Raw genomic sequence first — 21,250 nt, 5'->3', positions numbered from 1 at the left:
TATTATGAGAATAAAGTCATAATATTATGAGAATAAAGTCATAAATTTAAGAGAAATAAAGTCGTAATATTATGAGAATAAAGTCATAAGTTTATGAGAAAAAAGTCATAATATTATGAGAATAAAGTCATAAATTTACGAGAAAAAAGTCATAATATGAGAATAAAGTCGTAAATTTAAGAGAAATAAAGTCATAATATTATGAGAATTAAGTCATAATATTATGAGAATAAAGTCGGAATATTATGACAATAAAGTCATAATATTATGAGAATATAGTCGTAATATTATGAGAATAAAGTCATAAGTTTACGAGAATAAAGTTGTAATATTATGAGAATAAAGTCGTAAATTTAAGAGAAATAAAGTCATAATATTATGAGAATGAAGTCATAATATTATGAGAATAAAGTCGTAATATTATGACAATAAAGTCATAATATTATGAGAATAAAGTCGTAAATTTAAGAGAAATAAAGTTATAATATTATGAGAATAAAGTCGTAATATTATGAGAATAAAGTCATAATATTATGAGAATATAGTCGTAATATTATGAGAATAAAGTCATAATATTATGAGAATAAAGTTGTAATATTATGAGAATAAAGTCATAAATATATGAAAAAAGTGGTAGTATTTCCCTCAGTTAATGGGCTTCACTGTGTAGTTTTAAAGTTTCTGGCATCACATCCAGACAGTAGTGTCTAACACTATCTCTCTCCACAACAAACAAACTCTGTTAATCCCGTCAGCTCCACCGGACACATTCTGGATTTGTTTCATTTGGATCTGGACAGACAGATAACTGAGCTCACTGACATCAGGACAACAGACAGAGCAGGACAACAGACAGATAACTGAGCTCACTGACTAACCAGCTGCTGAATCAATGTGAACATCTGACTGAAGAAGACTTCCTGTTGTTCAGTGGTTGTTTTACGAGTTGCATAGCAGCGGCCGTGTGTTTATATTAGTGTGTGTGTGTGTGTGTGTGTGTGTGTGTGTGTGTGTGTGTGTGACACGAGACACGAGAAGGTTGCAATGTCAAACATGTGTAATCACATAACACACACTCTCTTGTGAAGTGTGTCTGAAGTTCATGACATCATTATAAAAGCAGATCACTTTCTGTTTCTACACACAGACGGCGTTCCTTCATCGTCTAGAGGATATAAATGTCTACAACACACACACGCGCATGCACGCACGCACGCACGCACACACACACACACACTCACACACACACACACACACACACACACACACACACACACACACACACACACACACACACACACACACACACACACACAGAAACCAACAGAAACCAACACGTGTGTGTTATTTTTCTTCAATGATTCAGGATGTGACAGCTGTCAGGGAGCAGACAGAGTGCTGACATTGTGTGTGTGTGTGTGTGTGTGTGTGTGTGTGTGTGTGTGTGTGTGTGTGTGTGTGTGTGTGTGTGTGTGTGAGTGTGCGTGCGTGCGTGCGTGTGTTGTGTTCCGAAGCTTTCTACAATCACATCACATGGTCTTCATCAGCATCATTTCAACAGTCGTCATGGAAATCAAAATGTTCACATTTGAATTTTTAATTGAAAACATTATCTCCTAACGAAGACCATGTGATGTGACTGAAAGCTCCAGAACAGCCACTAAATGGACCCTGGAGATAGAGATGACCTGATGGAGGATAGTCAGCAGTGATATTAAAGGTGTGTGAAACATATAAAAGCAGCGGTACGGCCCTATAAAGACATCTTCAGCTTCTTCTGTGGTTTCTGTAAACGTTAACGAGCTGAGACTTCTTCTGTGGTTTCTGTAAACGTTAACGAGCTGAGGCTTCTTCTGTGGTTTCTGTAAACGTTAACGAGCTGAGGCTTCTTCTGTGGTTTCTGTAAACGTTAACGAGCTGAGGCTTCTTCTGTGGTTTCTGTAAACGTTAACGAGCTGAGGCTTCTTCTGTGGTTTCTGTAAACGTTAACGAGCTGAGAATTCTTCTGTGGTTTCTGTGAACGTTAACGAGCTGAGACTTCTTCTGTGGTTTCTGTAAACGTTAACGAGCTGAGGCTTCTTCTGTGGTTTCTGTAAACGTTAACGAGCTGAGACTTCTTCTGTGGTTTCTGTAAACGTTAAGGAGGAGGGAAGAAGAGCTCTACTTACATACTTTTACTCCAGTAAGGTTTTGAATGCAGGACTTTTACTTGTAGTGGAGTATCTCCACAGTGTTTATCAGTACTTTTACTGCAGTAAAGGATCCGAGTACTTCTTCCACCATGTTGTCCTCAGAAACCTCTCGAGGGTTCCTTGAAGGAAAAACTATAAAACTACTCAGAGCTTCGTCGGCCAATCAGAAGAGAGACTTCAACCAAGTCAGGAAATAAAAAACTGCTTCTATAAATAAGTTCATTCACACCTCTGAGCCTCTCTCTCTCCATCCTCCATCACTCCTTCCCTCTCTCTCTCTCTCTCTCTCTCTCCTCCTCTCTCTCTCTGTCCATCACTCCTCTTCTCTCTCTCTGTCGGTCCATGTCTCTCACTCCCAGTGGGTCCCTGTAGTCCAGTTAGATTCCAGTACAGTGAGTTCACTGGAAGGAAGGAGGGAGGGAGCGATGGAGGAATACATGATCACATTTACTGACAGATTTACAGACTGACAGGAGTTTCACATGTAAAACACACACACACACACACACACACACACACACACACACACACATCCACCCTGAGAGGCTGACGGACGTTCAGCTGAAGCTCTGAAGGTTTGTCTTTCTTCTTTTGTGTTTTTAGTCAGTGAATCTAAAATATTTCATATCAAATCTCATTTTATCTCTCCGTGTTTAAAGGTTATTTATTTAAATATATTTATTTAATCTGCTGTTGTGATGTATATTACTGTTTTTTTAAAATGTAATTTCAGTCAAATGTCATTTTTTATCTCTGTGTTAAATGTTATTTATCTATTTATTTATTTATTTATTTATTTATTTTTCTTATTTATTTAGTCTGTTGTTGTGATGTATAGTTACAGGTTTCTTTATATTTAATAATTAAAGTCAATGTGTCCATAACAGCTTTAATCTAAAAGTATTCATTATAACATTTAGTCTGTAGCTGTGTGGAGTCATTATGTTCATGTGGATTTAACATGATTCAGTTAGATCTATAATATAATATATATTATATGTTGTTAGTATTTGATGCTTGATAATTTAAGCAGTTGTAACATTATGTGAAACTATTTAGAAAAATATGTAAATAAATATAAGTATTTCTTATCACCATGAAAGGAATAGTAACAGAAGTATTGTAATATTATTAGTATCAGAGGTGGAAATACATTTATTTACCTACTGTACAACAGTGCAATTTTTAAGGTACTAAATGTGATTATTTTAATTTAATTTAACATATTATATTTTTACTCCACTATATTTATCTGACGGCTGTAGATATTTTTTACATGATCAGGTTAAAAAATATAATAAATTCTTGTACGTTTAACGTTGAAATTAGCTAGCTTAGAGTAAAATATAAGAAATAATATAATACTATAATATATACGCAGTGAAAGGAGCTAAACTGCACAATAACTACATTTTGCTGCCAGGACATCTGCACATTTTGATGTTTTGAATGCATGGTGTGTTATTGAGTAAAAGTAAGTAAAAGTACTTAAGTAGAGGATCTGAATACTTCATGACCTTTGGTATTAGTGGTAATACTACAGTAGTATTACCATTATCTCAATATAATAAATCTTTGCTGTAAACATGCATGTTAAATATGGGGGACAGAACCTGCCAAAATAAAAAATAAATGAATAAATAAATAAATGACTCGATAAATTAATAAATATGTAATTAAATGTAGCAAAAATAATATTAAAAAATAAATATAGCCATTAATTAATTGATAAATTGTGACATAAATTGATATTTATTTTTTTAATTGCTTCTTTATTTATTTGTCTTTGTATTAATTCCCTTATTTATTTACTCTTCTGTTTAATTTTCCCTTTTTATTTATTTATGTATTTATTTTTTATTAATTTTAAATGTATTTATTTAATTTGTTTTATTATTTATTTTATATTTATGTTTGAGTGACAACCCCCTCATTTGCCATGAGGCAATTGACAGAAATGTCATTCGACACAAATGCATAAAGAAATGTAAAAAGAAAAGAATATGGGGTGAAATGCAAAGGGAAAATCAACACTTAAATATAAAATATAATAAATAAATAAATACATAATAAATGCAAAGATTCATTAAATAATACATTTAAAAATTAGTTAAAAAAGTAAATACATAAATAAATAAAAGACAAAATTAAACAGAAGAGTAAATAAATATGGGAATTAATACAAAGATAAATAAATAAAGAACAAAATTAAAACAGAAATATCATTTTTTTTATCACATTTTAACAATTAATTAATGGCTACATTTATTTTTAATATTAGTTTTGCTACATTTAATGAGATATTCATTATTTATTTATTTATTCATTTATCAAATTATTTATTTGTTTATTTGTTTATTTTGGCAGGTTCCGTCCTCCATAGTTAAAGTGCATCATAACACCGGCTGAAGATCTAATTGAAGTGATGTCAGTACACGGTGACATCACTGTTTACAGGTGCAACAGACGTTAACCCTTTAAACCAGCAGTAGGGCGTGAAACGAAGCCTTTCAGCTCGCTGTGATGTTCCTCTTTAATCAAAGTATTGGTACGATCAGTGTTGTTTTGTTGTTGCAGATGAACTTGGCGAAGATCCACGACGGAGAGAACATCAAGACGTTCTGGGAGAAGAGGATCAACGGCGACTGTCAACACGCCGAGATCGAAGAGAAGAGGAAGAACAAGAGCGCCCTCCAAAAGTAAGAAACAAATCACCGTTACACAGCAGAAAGTACAATATAATAGCCTCAATGTCCTGTTCTGGGAGACAGATATTACTGATAATACTGTATTAATGTAGTACAAGTAGCAAAATATACAAAGTATAAAATATAAAAGTACTCATGATGCTGAAAATGACCCCTGTGATTGTTTTACTGTTATATATTGGATTATTATTACTGATACGTTCATGTGCAATTAGTATTTTACTGCTGTAGATGTTCGAGGTGGAGCTGATAGGATCTGTTTGAAATGCTGTTGGGTAGTTTTATATATATTTTAATATATTTTACACATGATGAACTTAAAGAACATGATGCATTGTTATCAAGTTCATCAAGTTTTGAACGTGAATCTGCAATGTAACTAAAGCTGTAACCAAAAATAAATGTAGTAAAAAGTCTAAAAATGTACCAAAAAAAGTTTTAAAAAAAAGAAAATGTCCGAGAAAAGTCTGAAAACAGTCCAGACACATGTCGGATGAAAAGTCCAAAAACTGTTGGAAAAAAGTCCGAAAAAAATAATTTTAAAAAAAGTCAAAAAAATGTCGGAAAAAGGTCAAAAAAATATCTGGGAAAAAAAGTCCGAAAAATTTACCAAAAAAGTACCAAAAAAAAAGAAACAAAAAAATGTCGGATGAAAGGTAAAAAAAAATGTCTGAAAAAAGTCCAAGAAATTTACGAAAAAAAGTTTAAAAGAACAAGAGAATGTCCGAAAAAGTCGGAAAACAGTTCAGACAAATATCTGAAAGAAAAGTCCGAAAAATGTACCAAAAAAAGTTTTACAAAAAATTTAAAAAGAGTTTGGAAAATTTCCCCCAAAAAATGTAATAAAAAAAAAAAAAGAAAAAAGAAAATGTCCTAAAAAGTCGGAAAACAGTTAAGACAAAAAAGTCCAATAAATTTACGAAAACACATTAAAAAAATACCACAAAAAAAATGTCGGATGAAAAGTCAGAAAAAAAGGTAAAAAAAATAGTCTGACAAAATTAACTCAACGTTATGCCTGAACCTAAAGTGGTGTGACAAAGTGGCAAAAAAATTAAAAAAGAGTTCGGAATACCAAAAAAAATTTCATAAGAAAAAAAGACAAAAGAATGTCGGATGAAAAGTCCAAACGATGTTGGAAAAAAAGTCCGAAAAAAATAATTAAAAGAAAAGTCCAACAAATTTCGGAAAAAGGTCAAAAAAATGTCTGGGAAAAAAAGTCTGAAAAATTTAACCAAAAAAAGTAAAAAAAAAAAAATTACAGAAAAAATGTCAGATGAAAGTCCCAAAAAATGTCTGAAAAAAGTCCAAGAAATTTACGAAAAAAAGTTTTAAAAAAAATAAAATAAAAAATACCAACAAAAAAAATGTCGGATGAAAAGTCCGAAAAAAAAGTAAAAAAAATAGTCCAAATGTTTTTGAAAAAAAGTAAAAAAAAATTCTGACAAAATTAATTCAACGTTCAAGTCAAACTATTGTGGTTTTTATGCCTGAACCTAAAGTGGCGTGACAATGCGGCAAAAAAATGAAAAAAGAGTTTGGAAAATTTACCAAAACAATTTAATAAGAAAAAAAGACAAAAGAATGTCGGATGAAAAGTCCAAACATTTTTGGAAAAAAAGTCCGAAAAAATAATTGAAAAGAAAATTAAAAATTAAAAATAACTAAAAAAATGTCGGATGAAAGTCCAAAAAAATGTCTGAAAAAAGTCCAAGAAATGTACGAAAAAAAGTTTAAAAGAAAAAGAAAATGTCCGAAAAAGTCAGAAAACAGTCCAAACAAATGTTGGAAAAAAGTCCGAAAAAATTATGAAAACATATAAAAAAAAACTCCAAAAAATGTCAGAATAAAAGTCCAAAAAATGTCTGAAAGAAAAGTCCGAAGAATTTACCAAAAAAGTCAAAAAAGAAAAAAGTCCAAAATATGTTGGAAAACAAGTTCTGAAAATGTACAAAAAAAAGAAAAGAAAAAAAGACAAAAAAATTTCAGTTGGAAAGTCCAAAAAATGTTGGAAAAGTTGTCCAAAAAATGTCCAAAAAAAAAAGTCTGAAAAAATTATTTAAAAAAGTCCAAAAAATGTCAGATGAAAAGTCCCAAAAATTTACCAAAAAAACTAAAAAACCAAAAAATGTCCAAAAGTCCAGAAAATGTCTGAAAAAAATTCTGAAAAAAGTAAAAAAATAAAAAATAGTCAAAAATCTTTTGAAAAAAAGTGGCAAAACCTAAAGTGGCATGACAAAGCGGCGCTATGTGATGAATTGGGATGAGAACGTGTTATTGGAGCATACCCCCCCCCCCAGCTAAAGGCAATCCACCTGGTGAACACCTACAAGCTCACCTCCCCGGCCTTGACCCAGAAAGACACCCGTCTCCAGGCAAAGTGTCTCTTTCCTGGAGATCTACGGAGGTCTTTGAATGTGGCAGTTGTGGTGGACATGTGACAGTCTGGCAAATAGACACATCTAAAAACAGACGCTCTCATTACAAACGGCCTCTCGTCTCTCAGCAAGCCGGAGGACATACCGGGACAAACACTCGACCCTGCGGACTGTCCGGTTGTTAAAGGTCTCAGTAATGATGATCAGTAACGAACAGAAACATCAGACAGACTGGAACCTGAACCTGAACCTCGTAAAACCCGGAGACCGACGGAAAATACACGACCATTAGTAGTCCCGAGTTTTATAATCATCAACTTATAGAAGCAGATGTTTCTGCTGTCGTCACACAGAACAGGACGGCAACGTCTCTTTGTTTCAAACTCCTTCCACTTTTGTAGTACTTGTTTTCTTTTGTCTGAAGGTTATTGTTGCACACCATGTGTAAACCTGCTTGGTGGTAAACCTGACTCTGAAGTAGGAAGTGCAGCTACATTAAATCATCCTTTTCATCGTTTTACTTCTCACAAAGTCACTTTTCTGTATTCTGTTCAGTCGGATCGGTTTACACCTCCTTTACCTCTAATACTCAGTAAAGTAGGGGAAACTTTGCCCAGAGTAAAAGTGTCTCCTCTTTCATGATGAGAGACGCCTCCTTGTTGTTTCATACAGATGTTTGGTATTGATCCATCACTGACAGTTTATTTTCCAGCCATGCTGTCTGCATCACCAAACTCCATCATTACTTTATGATGGGATTTTCAGTATGTAGCCTATATATCCTCCCATTAAACCTTCACCTCTCAGCGTTACTCCAGCTATTAGCCCGATCCCTCCTAACTCCAGTCTTCTCCTCCTCGATCCCCCTTTAACCTCACAGCACCTCCTCAGCCCATCACACCTAATCCCCCCGCTATCCATTACACTGTCCTCCTAATCCCCCACCTATCACTACCGTGTATCTCCTAATCCCTCAGCTATCTATTGCAATGTAACCCCCCACCTCCACGGCCGTCCGCCCCCCCGACGCCTCAACCCCGACTCTAGTCCTGCTAATTGTGTTCGTTATGTGTGTTCCCGGCCAGAGGCTGGAAAAAAGGCGTGGAGGTGATAATCACAGAGCGACGAGTGATGGAGGCCGACGGACTCTCGGAGCTGAAATTAGAAGATATTCTGCTCGAGAGCGTGAAAATAAAACTGGAATTAAAATATATTCTGACATGTTGTTGAAGCAAAGTTCACATCTTACTCTCAAACTGGGACTAAAAACACGTTTACTCTCAAAGCAGCAGTTAAAGTGTGAGCTGCAGCATGTAGTGGATTCATTGATTAGTTGATCAGCAGAGAATTAACTGTTGTAATTGTTTTAAACCCCATTCAGATGGAATAATTATTTAATCACTGACTAGCGCAGGTAATAGCCTAATATATAATTATGAATAGTTAAAATCACCCCGCCTCCTCTACAGAAATAAATCCAGTCTCAATGAGGCTTTTTGTTATTTTTTAAATGTGAAATATTTTCTGGTTCTGGAGACCAAAAGTAAACGTTGACTTTACAATTGTTACGTAATGTCGTTATACGCTTGTTACATAACGTTACGTAACAAAGTCTGTATGGACGGTTTTAATTTATTTATGCTAGTTATGTTGTTTTTGTTGTTGTGTTACGCTGTTGCGGTACGTTGTTCCGTTGCGTTGTTCCGTTGCGTTGTTCCGTTGCGTTGTTCTGTTGCGTTGTTCTGTTATGTTGTTCCGTTAGGTTGTTCCCTTTAGATGTTCCGTTAGGGTGTACCATTAGGTTGGTCCGTTAAGGTGTTTCGTCAGGTTGTTCCGTTAGGTTGTTCCCTTTAGATGTTCCGTTAGGTTGTTCCGTTAGGTTGTTCCCTTTAGATGTTCCGTTAGGTTGTTCCGTTAGGTTGTTCCCTTTAGATGTTCCGTTAGGTTATTCCCTTGAGATGTTCCGTTAGGTTGTTCAGTTAGGTTGTTCGGTTAGGTTGTTCCCTTTAGATGTTCCGTTAGGTTGTTCCGTTAGGTTGTTCCCTTTAGATGTTCCGTTAGGTTGTTCCGTTAGGTTGTTCCCTTTAGATGTTCCGTTAGGTTGTTCCGTTAGGTTGTTCCCTTTAGATGTTCCGTTAGGTTATTCCCTTGAGATGTTCCGTTAGGTTGTTCAGTTAGGTTGTTCGGTTAGGTTGTTCCCTTTAGATGTTCCGTTAGGTTGTTCCCTCAGGTTGTTCTGTTAGGTTGTTCCGTTAGGTTGTTCTGTTAGGTTGTTCGGTTAGGTTGTACCGTCAGGTTGTTCCGTTAAGTTGTTCCCTTTAGATGTTCCGTTAGGTTGTTCCGTTAGGTTGTTCCCTTTAGATGTTCCGTTAGGTTGTTCCGTTAGGTTGTTCCCTTTAGATGTTCCGTTAGGTTGTTCCATTAGGTTGTACCGTCAGGTTGTTCCGTTAGGTTGTTCCGTTAGGTTGTTCCGTTAGGTTGTTCCCTTTAGATGTTCCGTTAGGTTGTTCCGTTAGGTTGTTCCGTTAGGTTGTTCCCTTTAGATGTTCCGTTAGGTTGTTCCGTTAGGTTGTTCCCTTTAGATGTTCCGTTAGGTTATTCCCTTGAGATGTTCCGTTAGGTTGTTCAGTTAGGTTGTTCGGTTAGGTTGTTCCCTTTAGATGTTCCGTTAGGTTGTTCCCTCAGGTTGTTCTGTTAGGTTGTTCCGTTAGGTTGTTCTGTTAGGTTGTTCGGTTAGGTTGTTCCCTCAGGTTGTTCCGTTAGGTTGTTCGGTTAGGTTGTTCCCTTGAGATGTTCCGTTAGGTTGTTCGGTTAGGTTGTTCCCTTGAGATGTTCCGTTAGGTTGTTCGGTTAGGTTGTTCCCTTGAGATGTTCCGTTAGGTTGTTCCATTGAACACAAATCAAGATTTTTTTTCGAAGTAATTTTGTTTCCTAAACCTGTCCAATCGTTTCACAACGTTAACCACGCGGCATTGCGCGTTTCTGATATAAAACGTATTTATGGTTTACAGAAACATCAACATTCAATGTGGGGTTTTTTCTGGTGCGTCAGGTTTGATCACAAACACGTCGTAAAACAGGGTTAGTAAACTGTGAAAATGTTACGGTGGTTACTTCTTTTGTTTATATCTGTTACTTATTCAGTCTCTCTGTTAAACTCTAAAACCAGAGTTGGTGATTGTTGGAACAGTGGAAGGGCTAACCAGGGTGGTTTAGATGAGTTTCATTTTGTTTCTGTTGAATCTGAAGTGTGTTTTACAACGATCAGCGAGGTAAAATTACTGTTTCTGTCGATGGAGTCTGGTGGCTTTAAGGAGAGCATATAACAGCTGTTTCTTATCACATCTAACTCTGTGAATTAAAGGTTTATTTCAACCAAACCAGAGTTGGTTGAAAGACTAACCTGGATGGTTTTGATGAGTTTTATTTAGTTTCTGTTGAGTTTGAATGTGTGTGTTGATGATCAGCGAGTTAAAGTGACTGTTGTCTGGCTGGAGTCTGGTGGCTTTTGTTTTGTACATTCATAAATTGTAATAATTGTCCTAAATCCCTGTTTAATTGTTATATATTCACTTGAACGCGCGTCACATAGCATCACAATGAGTGGGGATTGTTCCCTCTGCAGACAAAGGCCAGATGTTGGTGGTGTCAGTGGGTCTTATGAACTGTGTGAAGGAGGATTTTGTGTCTGGCTCTGCTGAGATCAGCTGGCTTATCAGCAGCTGAAAGGACAAATGGAATAATCCAGAAACCTCGACTGGAAGGTGGCGAAGACACAGCGAGGACAGCTGACGGGGACAGCTGACATACGCTTACTAACGTACAGTATGTCTGGACCGTTTTTTGTCTTTCTTTGTTTTTGTGTCTCTTACGTTCACTCAGACACGATTACATTTTCCATCTCCTCACACACACACACAGAGTGATGTTGGTGTGTGTTTGATTGATGGTGAAATAAAGGAGTGGAGTGAAACGCTGATGTGACGGTGATAACACTGCAGCTGTCACCAAGATACCAGATCTGCCTCGACTCTAAATCTGACCTCAAAGCTGCTTCTGCACACTGTTGTGTGAGTTGTTGACAGAAATGCTTGAAGTGCTTCTGTGACCACCGACGAAGCTGACGGACAACAACGAACATCGATAAGAAGTGAAAGTCAATAGTTGGTTCCATTGTAACATCAGCAGCCGGCAGCAGAGCTACGCCTCCGCCATTTTGGACTGAAAGAGACGATCAGACGCCAGTAAAACGTCGTCCTACAAAGAGACGTACAGAAGATAAACTACATTATTTCTATTCTATTGTCAGGCCATGGATGTAGAAGAGGGTCCAACAGACCACAGACCATGGATGTAGAAGAGGGTCCAGTAGACCACAGACCATGTATGTAGAAGAGGGTCCAACAGACCACAGACCATGTATGTAGAAGAGGGTCCAACAGACCACAGACCATGGATGTAGAAGAGGGTCCAGTAGACCACAGACCATGTATGTAGAAGAGGGTCCAACAGACCACAGACCATGTATGTAGAAGAGGGTCCAGTAGACCACAGACCATGTATGTAGAAGAGGGTCCAACAGACCACAGACCATGTATGTAGAAGAGGGTCCAGTAGACCACAGACCATGTATGTAGAAGAGGGTCCAACAGACCACAGACCATGTATGTAGAAGAGGGTCCAGTAGACCACAGACCATGTATGTAGAAGAGGGTCCAACAGACCACAGACCATGTATGTAGAAGAGGGTCCAACAGACCACAGACCATGTATGTAGAAGAGGGTCCAGTAGACCACAGACCATGTATGTAGAAGAGGGTCCAACAGACCACAGACCATGGATGTAGAAGAGGGTCCAGTAGACCACAGACCATGTATGTAGAAGAGGGTCCAACAGACCACAGACCATGGATGTAGAAGAGGGTCCAACAGACCACAGACCATGTATGTAGAAGAGGGTCCAGTAGACCACAGACCATGTATGTAGAAGAGGGTCCAACAGACCACAGACCATGTATGTAGAAGAGGGTCCAGTAGACCACAGACCATGTATGTAGAAGAGGGTCCAACAGACCACAGACCATGGATGTAGAAGAGGGTCCAACAGACCACAGACCATGTATGTAGAAGAGGGTCCAGTAGACCACAGACCATGTATGTAGAAGAGGGTCCAACAGACCACAGACCATGTATGTAGAAGAGGGTCCAGTAGACCACAGACCATGTATGTAGAAGAGGGTCCAACAGACCACAGACCATGGATGTAGAAGAGGGTCCAACAGACCACAGACCATGTATGTAGAAGAGGGTCCAGTAGACCACAGACCATGTATGTAGAAGAGGGTCCAACAGACCACAGACCATGTATGTAGAAGAGGGTCCAACAGACCACAGACCATGTATGTAGAAGAGGGTCCAACAGACCACAGACCATGTATGTAGAAGAGGGTCCAGTAGACCACAGACCATGTATGTAGAAGAGGGTCCAACAGACCACAGACCATGTATGTAGAAGAGGGTCCAACAGACCACAGACCATGGATGTAGAAGAGGGTCCAACAGAACACAGACCATGTATGTAGAAGAGGGTCCAGTAGACCACAGACCATGTATGTAGAAGAGGGTCCAACAGACCACAGACCATGTATGTAGAAGAGGGTCCAGTAGACCACAGACCATGTATGTAGAAGAGGGTCCAACAGACCACAGACCATGTATGTAGAAGAGGGTCCAACAGACCACAGACCATGTATGTAGAAGAGGGTCCAACAGACCACAGACCATGTATGTAGAAGAGGGTCCAGTAGACCACAGACCATGTATGTAGAAGAGGGTCCAACAGACCACAGACCATGTATGTAGAAGAGGGTCCAACAGACCACAGACCATGTATGTAGAAGAGGGTCCAACAGACCACAGACCATGTATGTAGAAGAGGGTCCAACAGACCACAGACCATGTATGTAGAAGAGGGTCCAACAGACCACAGACCATGTATGTAGAAGAGGGTCCAACAGACCACAGACCATGGATGTAGAAGAGGGTCCAACAGACCACAGACCATGTATGTAGAAGAGGGTCCAACAGACCACAGACCATGTATGTAGAAGAGGGTCCAACAGACCACAGACCATGGATGTAGAAGAGGGTCCAACAGACCACAGACCATGTATGTAGAAGAGGGTCCAACAGACCACAGACCATGTATGTAGAAGAGGGTCCAACAGACCACAGACCATGTATGTAGAAGAGGGTCCAGTAGACCACAGACCATGGATGTAGAAGAGGGTCCAACAGACCACAGACCATGTATGTAGAAGAGGGTCCAACAGACCACAGACCATGGATGTAGAAGAGGGTCCACTAGACCACAGACCATGGATGTAGAAGAGGGTCCACTAGACCACAGACCATGGATGTAGAAGAGGGTCCAGTAGACCACAGACCATGGATGTAGAAGAGGGTCCAACAGACCACAGACCATGGATGTAGAAGAGGGTCCAACAGACCACAGACCATGGATGTAGAAGAGGGTCCACTAGACCACAGACCATGGATGTAGAAGAGGGTCCAGTAGACCACAGACCATGGATGTAGAAGAGGGTCCACTAGACCACAGACCATGGATGTAGAAGAGGGTCCACTAGACCACAGACCATGGATGTAGAAGAGGGTCCACTAGACCACAGACCATGGATGTAGAAGAGGGTCCACTAGACCACAGACCATGGATGTAGAAGAGGGTCCAATAGACCACAGACCATGGATGTAGAAGAGGGTCCAATAGACCACAGACCATGTATGTAGAAGAGGGTCCAACAGACCACAGACCATGGATGTAGAAGAGGGTCCAACAGACCACAGACCATGTATGTAGAAGAGGGTCCAATAGACCACAGACCATGTATGTAGAAGAGGGTCCAACAGACCACAGACCATGGATGTAGAAGAGGGTCCAATAGACCACAGACCATGTATGTAGAAGAGGGTCCAACAGACCACAGACCATGTATGTAGAAGAGGGTCCAACAGACCACAGACCATGGATGTAGAAGAGGGTCCAATAGACCACAGACCATGGATGTAGAAGAGGGTCCACTAGACCACAGACCATGTATGTAGAAGAGGGTCCACTAGACCACAGACCATGTATGTAGAAGAGGGTCCAGTAGACCACAGACCATGTATGTAGAAGAGGGTCCAACAGACCACAGACCATGGATGTAGAAGAGGGTCCAACAGACCACAGGCCATGTATGTAGAAGAGGGTCCAACAGACCACAGACCATGGATGTAGAAGAGGGTCCAACAGACCACAGGCCATGTATGTAGAAGAGGGTCCAACAGACCACAGACCATGTATGTAGAAGAGGGTCCACTAGACCACAGACCATGTATGTAGAAGAGGGTCCAGTAGACCACAGACCATGTATGTAGAAGAGGGTCCAACAGACCACAGACCATGGATGTAGAAGAGGGTCCAACAGACCACAGGCCATGTATGTAGAAGAGGGTCCAACAGACCACAGACCATGGATGTAGAAGAGGGTCCAATAGACCACAGACCATGGATGTAGAAGAGGGTCCAACAGACCACAGGCCATGTATGTAGAAGAGGGTCCAACAGACCACAGACCATGGATGTAGAAGAGGGTCCAATAGACCACAGACCATGTATGTAGAAGAGGGTCCAGTAGACCACAGACCATGTATGTAGAAGAGGGTCCAGTAGACCACAGACCATGTATGTAGAAGAGGGTCCACTAGACCACAGACCATGTATGTAGAAGAGGGTCCAGTAGACCACAGACCATGTATGTAGAAGAGGGTCCACTAGACCACAGACCATGTATGTAGAAGAGGGTCCACTAGACCACAGACCATGTATGTAGAAGAGGGTCCAGTAGACCACAGACCATGTATGTAGAAGAGGGTCCAACAGACCACAGACCATGGATGTAGAAGAGGGTCCAACAGACCACAGGCCATGTATGTAGAAGAGGGTCCAACAGACCACAGACCATGGATGTAGAAGAGGGTCCAATAGACCACAGACCATGTATGTAGAAGAGGGTCCAACAGACCACAGACCATGTATGTAGAAGAGGGTCCAACAGACCACAGACCATGGATGTAGAAGAGGGTCCAATAGACCACAGACCATGGATGTAGAAGAGGGTCCAATAGACCACAGACCATGGATGTAGAAGAGGGTCCACTAGACCACAGACCATGTATGTAGAAGAGGGTCCAGTAGACCACAGACCATGTATGTAGAAGAGGGTCCAGTAGACCACAGACCATGTATGTAGAAGAGGGTCCACTAGACCACAGACCATGTATGTAGAAGAGGGTCCAGTAGACCACAGACCATGGATGTAGAAGAGGGTCCAATAGACCACAGACCATGGATGTAGAAGAGGGTCCACTAGACCACAGACCATGTATGTAGAAGAGGGTCCAGTAGACCACAGACCATGGATGTAGAAGAGGGTCCAATAGACCACAGACCATGGATGTAGAAGAGGGTCCAATAGACCACAGACCATGGATGTAGAAGAGGGTCCAATAGACCACAGACCATGGATGTAGAAGAGGGTCCACTAGACCACAGACCATGGATGTAGAAGAGGGTCCAGTAGACCACAGACCATGGATGTAGAAGAGGGTCCAACAGACCACAGACCATGTATGTAGAAGAGGGTCCAATAGACCACAGACCATGTAAGTAGAAGAGGGTCCAGTAGACCACAGACCATGTATGTAGAAGAGGGTCCAGTAGACCACAGACCATGTATGTAGAAGAGGGTCCAACAGACCACAGACCATGTATGTAGAAGAGGGTCCAATAGACCACAGACCATGTAAGTAGAAGAGGGTCCAATAGACCACAGACCATGTATGTAGAAGAGGGTCCAGTAGACCACAGACCATGGATGTAGAAGAGGGTCCAGTAGACCACAGACCATGGATGTAGAAGAGGGTCCAACAGACCACAGACCATGTATGTAGAAGAGGGTCCAACAGACCACAGACCATGGATGTAGAAGAGGGTCCAACAGACCACAGACCATGTATGTAGAAGAGGGTCCAATAGACCACAGACCATGTAAGTAGAAGAGGGTCCAGTAGACCACAGACCATGTATGTAGAAGAGGTTGTGTCCTACGTGTTAGTAAATAGCCAACAACTCCATTAAACTCTGTTGATGTCATGCTGCTAGCGCTACTAGCTACTGGCCGGTAGCCGGTTGTTTGGGAACAGAGACGTTAATACATCCACAAGTGTACGAAAAATGTCCGACAAATGTCTGAAATAATGTCCGACATGTTTTTTTAAAAAAAGTCCAAAAAATGTCGGAAAAAAAGTTTTTAAAAAAAAATCTGAAAATTTTCTGAAAAAAATAAATAAAAAGGTCCGAAAAAGTTTTAAAAAATGTCAGAAAAATGTCCTTAAAATGCAAAGCAAGTACTGTATATCTCTTGAATACAGGCTGACAGCATACAGTCCATGGGTGTATTATAAGATAATAAAAGTGATGAATTACAAACAATAATATCCATTATTACAGCCGCATACAGCTAGCAGGAAGCTGGCAGAACCCGATATGTCATATAAGCGTGCGGGGCGGTGCGGTCCCGTGGGTCTGATGACCAGCTTCATTATGGCGAGGAAAATAATTCTGGATTCAGCTGTTAGTTCTACTTTTAGGACATCATGATTTAAATGATGTTCCTACTGGGAGCTGATTTATATCCTCTGATTTACAGACGTCTCTTTATACATCCACGGACACACACTCACTGGTGTTTACAGTCCAAAATGGCGGCAGCGCTACCGCTAGCTTAGGCTGTAAAAAAAAGACATAAAACATCTTCTGTTTGAAGCTGCTGATTTAAAGGAAACCTTCCTGTGTGTGTGTGTGTGTGTGTGTGTGTGTGTGTGTGTGTGTGTGTGTGTGTGCGTGTGTGTGTGTGTCTGCAGGCTGAGGGACGAGTGGCTGGTCCGCCTGGAGATCCGAACCAAACACCTGAAGAAACTCACCGACAACGTGAAGAAGGCCAAAGTGGAGCAGTCAGCTGACCAGACATGAGCTCAGACAGACGGCGACGATGACGAAGATAAACTGTGACATCATAATGTTCAGATCAATAAAGTGACGTTTTGGCAAATCTCTGATTCAAACATTAATATTAGTATTTTATTGCTCTGTTAACATTTAAAATCTACACTCTGACTGATGCATACAATTAGACATTCTCTTTCAAAATAAAAGCTGCTTATTTACAACAGAAGCGTGTTATTTTCACAATAAGAGTCCTGTTTGGTCAGTACATGCTGTGGACGGGTAAGATGGAGGTGTTCTTGGTCTTCTCCAGCAGCTTCTCTCTCAGAGTCTGTTTCTGGACTTCGTGCCAGATGTATCGCGGGTTTTCTACGGGCGGAGGCAGCCCCGTCCCCGTCCACTCCACCTTCTCCCCGTCCTCGTTGCGTTGGACGCGGTCGGGCACCAGCGCCACCAGCGTGTTGAAGCACACGCCGTCCGTCTTCCCGTGCTGCCGGCCGTTGTGCTGCAGGCTGAAGACGCCCAGCGTGTTGACGTCTTGGTCGTAGTACGCTGACGGCATGGCTTCCTGCACCACCATGTTGGACGCCCACGTCACCGCGTGGGTTTTCAGCGCCGCCGCCGTCGGGAGGTGGAGCACCGGGGCTGCAGGTGATAAAAAACAGAGGAGGTTTGTTCATGTTTTCATTCTGAGTCTTCTCCAGAGCAACAGACGCAGAGGCTCATGGGTAATGTAGTACAGACAAAAAGCAAAAAGATTGTCATTGTTTTGTGTTAATTGATTTCCAATAATAAATATATACATACATTTGCATAAAGCAGCATATTTGTCCACTCCCATGTTGATAAGAGGATTAAATAGTTGACTATTCTCCCTTTAAGGTTCATTTAGAACAGACACAAATGTGAGATTAATCACGATTAGATATTTTAATTGACTGACAGCTCTAATTATTTTAGTTTTATCTGGTGAGCAGCCGTCCGGTACCTCTGATGAGCAGCACCCAGATCTGGTCCTCGGCGTTGGTGAAGACCAGGACGAGTCTCTGCACCACGTGACGGCAGCTCAGGTCTACAGGTAAGGTGACAGGATGCCAGGGATCCTGACGGTACCTGAAAGCATCACAGCAGCAGCCAGAGTCCATGTTAGTATTCAGCTTCATCAGTTCCATCTCTATGTGTCCAGGACATCTTTAGCCTAGCTTAGCACAAAGACTCAGAGTTTAATGTCGTACTTGAGTCCACAGTCGATGAGACGGAGGATGTCTCGTCCTCTCAGAGGGAGGACGGACTGTCGGTCCCACCAGGAGGCCTGAAGAGACTCCTGATCTGCTGCTGACAGACTCTTTAGACTCCCACCTGACACATACAGACCATGTTTACTTCATTCAAATGATGTAAATAAATAAATAAATACATCATTTTAATAAATAAATACTGTGTGTGTGACCTCTGACCTGTGACCTTGGCGAGGAAGACGAAGCGGATCCACTGAGGTCCCTGCTCCTGGATCAGCAGCAAGGTGATTGGCTCACAGTCAAACCCCGCCTCCTCCTTCACCTGCAGACATAACAGAGCGGTAACCCAGGTAACCGGTAACCCAGGTAACCAGTAACCCAGGTAACCAGGACAGGTGTGTGTGTGTGTGTGTCTCACCTCTCTCCTCAGCGCCTCCTCCAGGCTCTCCCCCACCTCCACCCGTCCTGCAGGCAGGTACCACTGCTTATAACACTCCTGCTTCGCCTCCTGCACCATCAGCACCTCCTCCTGGTGCACCGCACACACACACACACACACACACACACACACACGTTATAGACCCAACGATTAATTGATTGATGAATTAATTAATGGTAATAATGAATGAATGAATGGTGACCTTCTCGTTGAAGATGACGGCGCAGACGATGTAGGTGACGGTCTTCCTCAGAGTCGCCGGTTTGCTCTGCTCCAGGCCCACGTCACACCCGGTGACCTCTGACCCCTGACCGCTCAGCAAACTCTCCACCTGCTCCTCCACCTTCCGCCACGCCTCCTCCGTCACCTCCATGTCTGCTGGTACACAAACACACACACACACACACACACACACACACACGGGAAAATAAATACATTTTACTCCCAGATATCACAAGTTTTATGTTTAACATCTCAAAGTTTTGTATTACATTAAAGTAACAGAAAGCAGACGACAAATGTACTTAATTTAAATCAATTATTTAATTAATTTTAATAATTTATTGTAAATATATAATTAGGTGATTATTACAGGGTTTTTCTTTTGTTTTTGTTTTTATTTGTATTTCAATTTTCTTCCCCAGAACAGTTCATTCCCTGCCATGGGACAAAAAATAACAACAAAATAATAATAATAATAATAAATTACTATTTTAGTTATTATTATTATTATTATTATTATTTATGTGTTGTCTTTTAAATGTTATTTCTTTATTTAATTTATTTTAAACAAATATGTATGTAACTTAACGTGATGTAACCACAGAGCTATGACAACAAAAACAAAATAATAATAATAATAATAATTTAATGAATCATTTATTATTATAATTGAATATACTTATAATTATATATATTTTTATGATGATTCAAATAATAATAATTATCATTACTATTATTATATTGTCTTTTAAATGTTATTTATTTATTTTATTCTATTTTAAACAAATGTTTATGTAACTTAATGTGATGTCACCACAGTACTATGACCACAAAAAAATTACAAACAACTAAATAATAAGCATAATTTAATGAATAATGTATTTTATTTAATATAATTATAATTATATATGATTACTTTATTAATAATAATAATAATAATAATAATAATAACGTTACTTCATGCGATGTAACCACAGTATTATGACAAGGTTCGCTCACCTCTTAGACACAATGTATTATTTTGTTGATAACCAGAGATATTAAAGAGACAAATGCCATGATGTCAACAGTATATTAATTTATTTTGTCTTATCTGGTCCCAGTTTTATTTACAGAGCTTTAGTAATAAGCAGATATTAATATTATAATATTAGTTAGTCGTAGTTAAAACTCATTAATGGCAGTTTACTAGACAGAGCTAATAAAGGTCTATTTTATTTTATTTTAAATAAATGTTTGTTACTTAATGTGATTTAACCACAGTGCTATGAAAACAAAAAAGAAAATAATAATAATTTAATTAATAAATTATTATATATATATATATGTATATATATATATATATACAATATATATATATATAAAATGGTGATGACAATAATAATAATAATAATGATAATAATAATAATAATAATTGATATTATATTACTATTATTGTTTTTATCATTATTATTAATTTGTATATTGTCTTTTAAAGACAGAGCTAAATAAAGTCTATTTTTCTATTTTAAATAAATGTTTATGTAACATTACTTCCTGTGATGTTACCACAGTGTTATTACACAGTTATTAACAGATTTGACAATAAATAAATAAATACTAAATTCACTTATTCTTACTGTTGATAAATAGCCAACATGCAGATTAATTAATGAATTAATGACTTATGAGCTCAACTAATTAGCTCCAGTCAGAGGACTTTGAGGAAGCTGAGGATAGATTAGCTTCATGTTGGTAGAAAAATACCTTTTTTTCCCCTCTTTTACCAAACAACCCAACCGGAAACGATGTTTATCAAAACCTGAATCACAGAAATAAAAGCATGAACCTTTGTGTGCTGAAGAGTGGTGTTAGATCTCCATCCAGTGATCCTCAGCTGACTGCTGCTGCTGCTCTGTTGTGACATCTGACACCTTCAAACGAAACAGGAAGTAAAGATACTCTTCCGGTTCGGGGGGTTTCAAAATAAAAGAGATGTTGAATATACGTATTTTTTTTCCATACTTT

General features: G+C 39.4%; 2 protein-coding genes across 5 annotated transcripts in view; one reads left to right on the top strand and one right to left on the bottom strand.

Annotated features, from left to right (window-relative positions):
• LOC141770030 (protein FAM240B) overlaps window positions 1-17,491 on the top strand; it is a 25,851-nt gene extending 8,360 nt beyond the window's left edge. Inside the window, exons 1-3 of one of the 3 annotated variants that reach the window (XM_074639625.1) lie at window positions 1,631-1,720; window positions 4,770-4,891; window positions 17,263-17,491. In XM_074639625.1, coding sequence (XP_074495726.1) covers window positions 4,770-4,891; window positions 17,263-17,371 — 231 coding nt within the window. In that variant the 5' untranslated portion in view covers window positions 1,631-1,720 and the 3' untranslated portion in view covers window positions 17,372-17,491. Of the gene's footprint in view, window positions 1-1,630; window positions 1,721-2,473; window positions 2,768-4,769; window positions 4,892-17,262 lie in introns of those variants that run through there. The other 2 variants (XM_074639623.1, XM_074639622.1) reach the window with 2 other exon arrangements.
• nudt18 (nudix (nucleoside diphosphate linked moiety X)-type motif 18) lies at window positions 17,453-21,177 on the bottom strand. 2 transcript variants are annotated; one of them, XM_074639620.1, is made up of 7 exons: window positions 21,072-21,177; window positions 19,224-19,396; window positions 19,001-19,111; window positions 18,802-18,904; window positions 18,580-18,703; window positions 18,333-18,457; window positions 17,453-17,989 (listed from the first exon to the last, which is right to left on the bottom strand). In XM_074639620.1, the coding sequence occupies exons 2-7, from the start codon at window positions 19,392-19,394 to the stop codon at window positions 17,607-17,609; spliced, it is 1,017 nt and encodes a 338-aa protein (XP_074495721.1). In that variant the 5' UTR covers window positions 19,395-19,396; window positions 21,072-21,177; the 3' UTR covers window positions 17,453-17,606. The 2 variants fall into 2 exon arrangements, with proteins under 2 accessions (XP_074495721.1, XP_074495722.1); XM_074639621.1 differs by having other exon boundaries at window positions 19,224-19,399; window positions 21,072-21,168.
• Between the last annotated feature and the right edge of the window lie 73 nt (window positions 21,178-21,250).

Source organism: Sebastes fasciatus, chromosome 6 (assembly GCF_043250625.1).
Source record: "Sebastes fasciatus isolate fSebFas1 chromosome 6, fSebFas1.pri, whole genome shotgun sequence".
NCBI classification, from domain to species: domain Eukaryota; kingdom Metazoa; phylum Chordata; class Actinopteri; order Perciformes; family Sebastidae; genus Sebastes; species Sebastes fasciatus.
This window is presented reverse-complemented; position numbering and strand designations above follow the sequence as displayed.

Bases quoted from the DNA above. Each gene is read 5' to 3' on its own strand.
- nudt18 (XM_074639620.1), bottom strand. From the start codon at position 19,394: ATGGAGGTGACGGAGGAGGCGTGGCGGAAGGTGGAGGAGCAGGTGGAG. The intron at 18,704-18,801 runs GTCAGAGGTCAC...TGTATGTGTCAG, and splicing joins CTTCCTCGCCAAGGTCACAG to GTGGGAGTCTAAAGAGTCTG. The intron at 18,458-18,579 runs GTACGACATTAA...TGATGCTTTCAG, and splicing joins CTCATCGACTGTGGACTCAA to GTACCGTCAGGATCCCTGGC.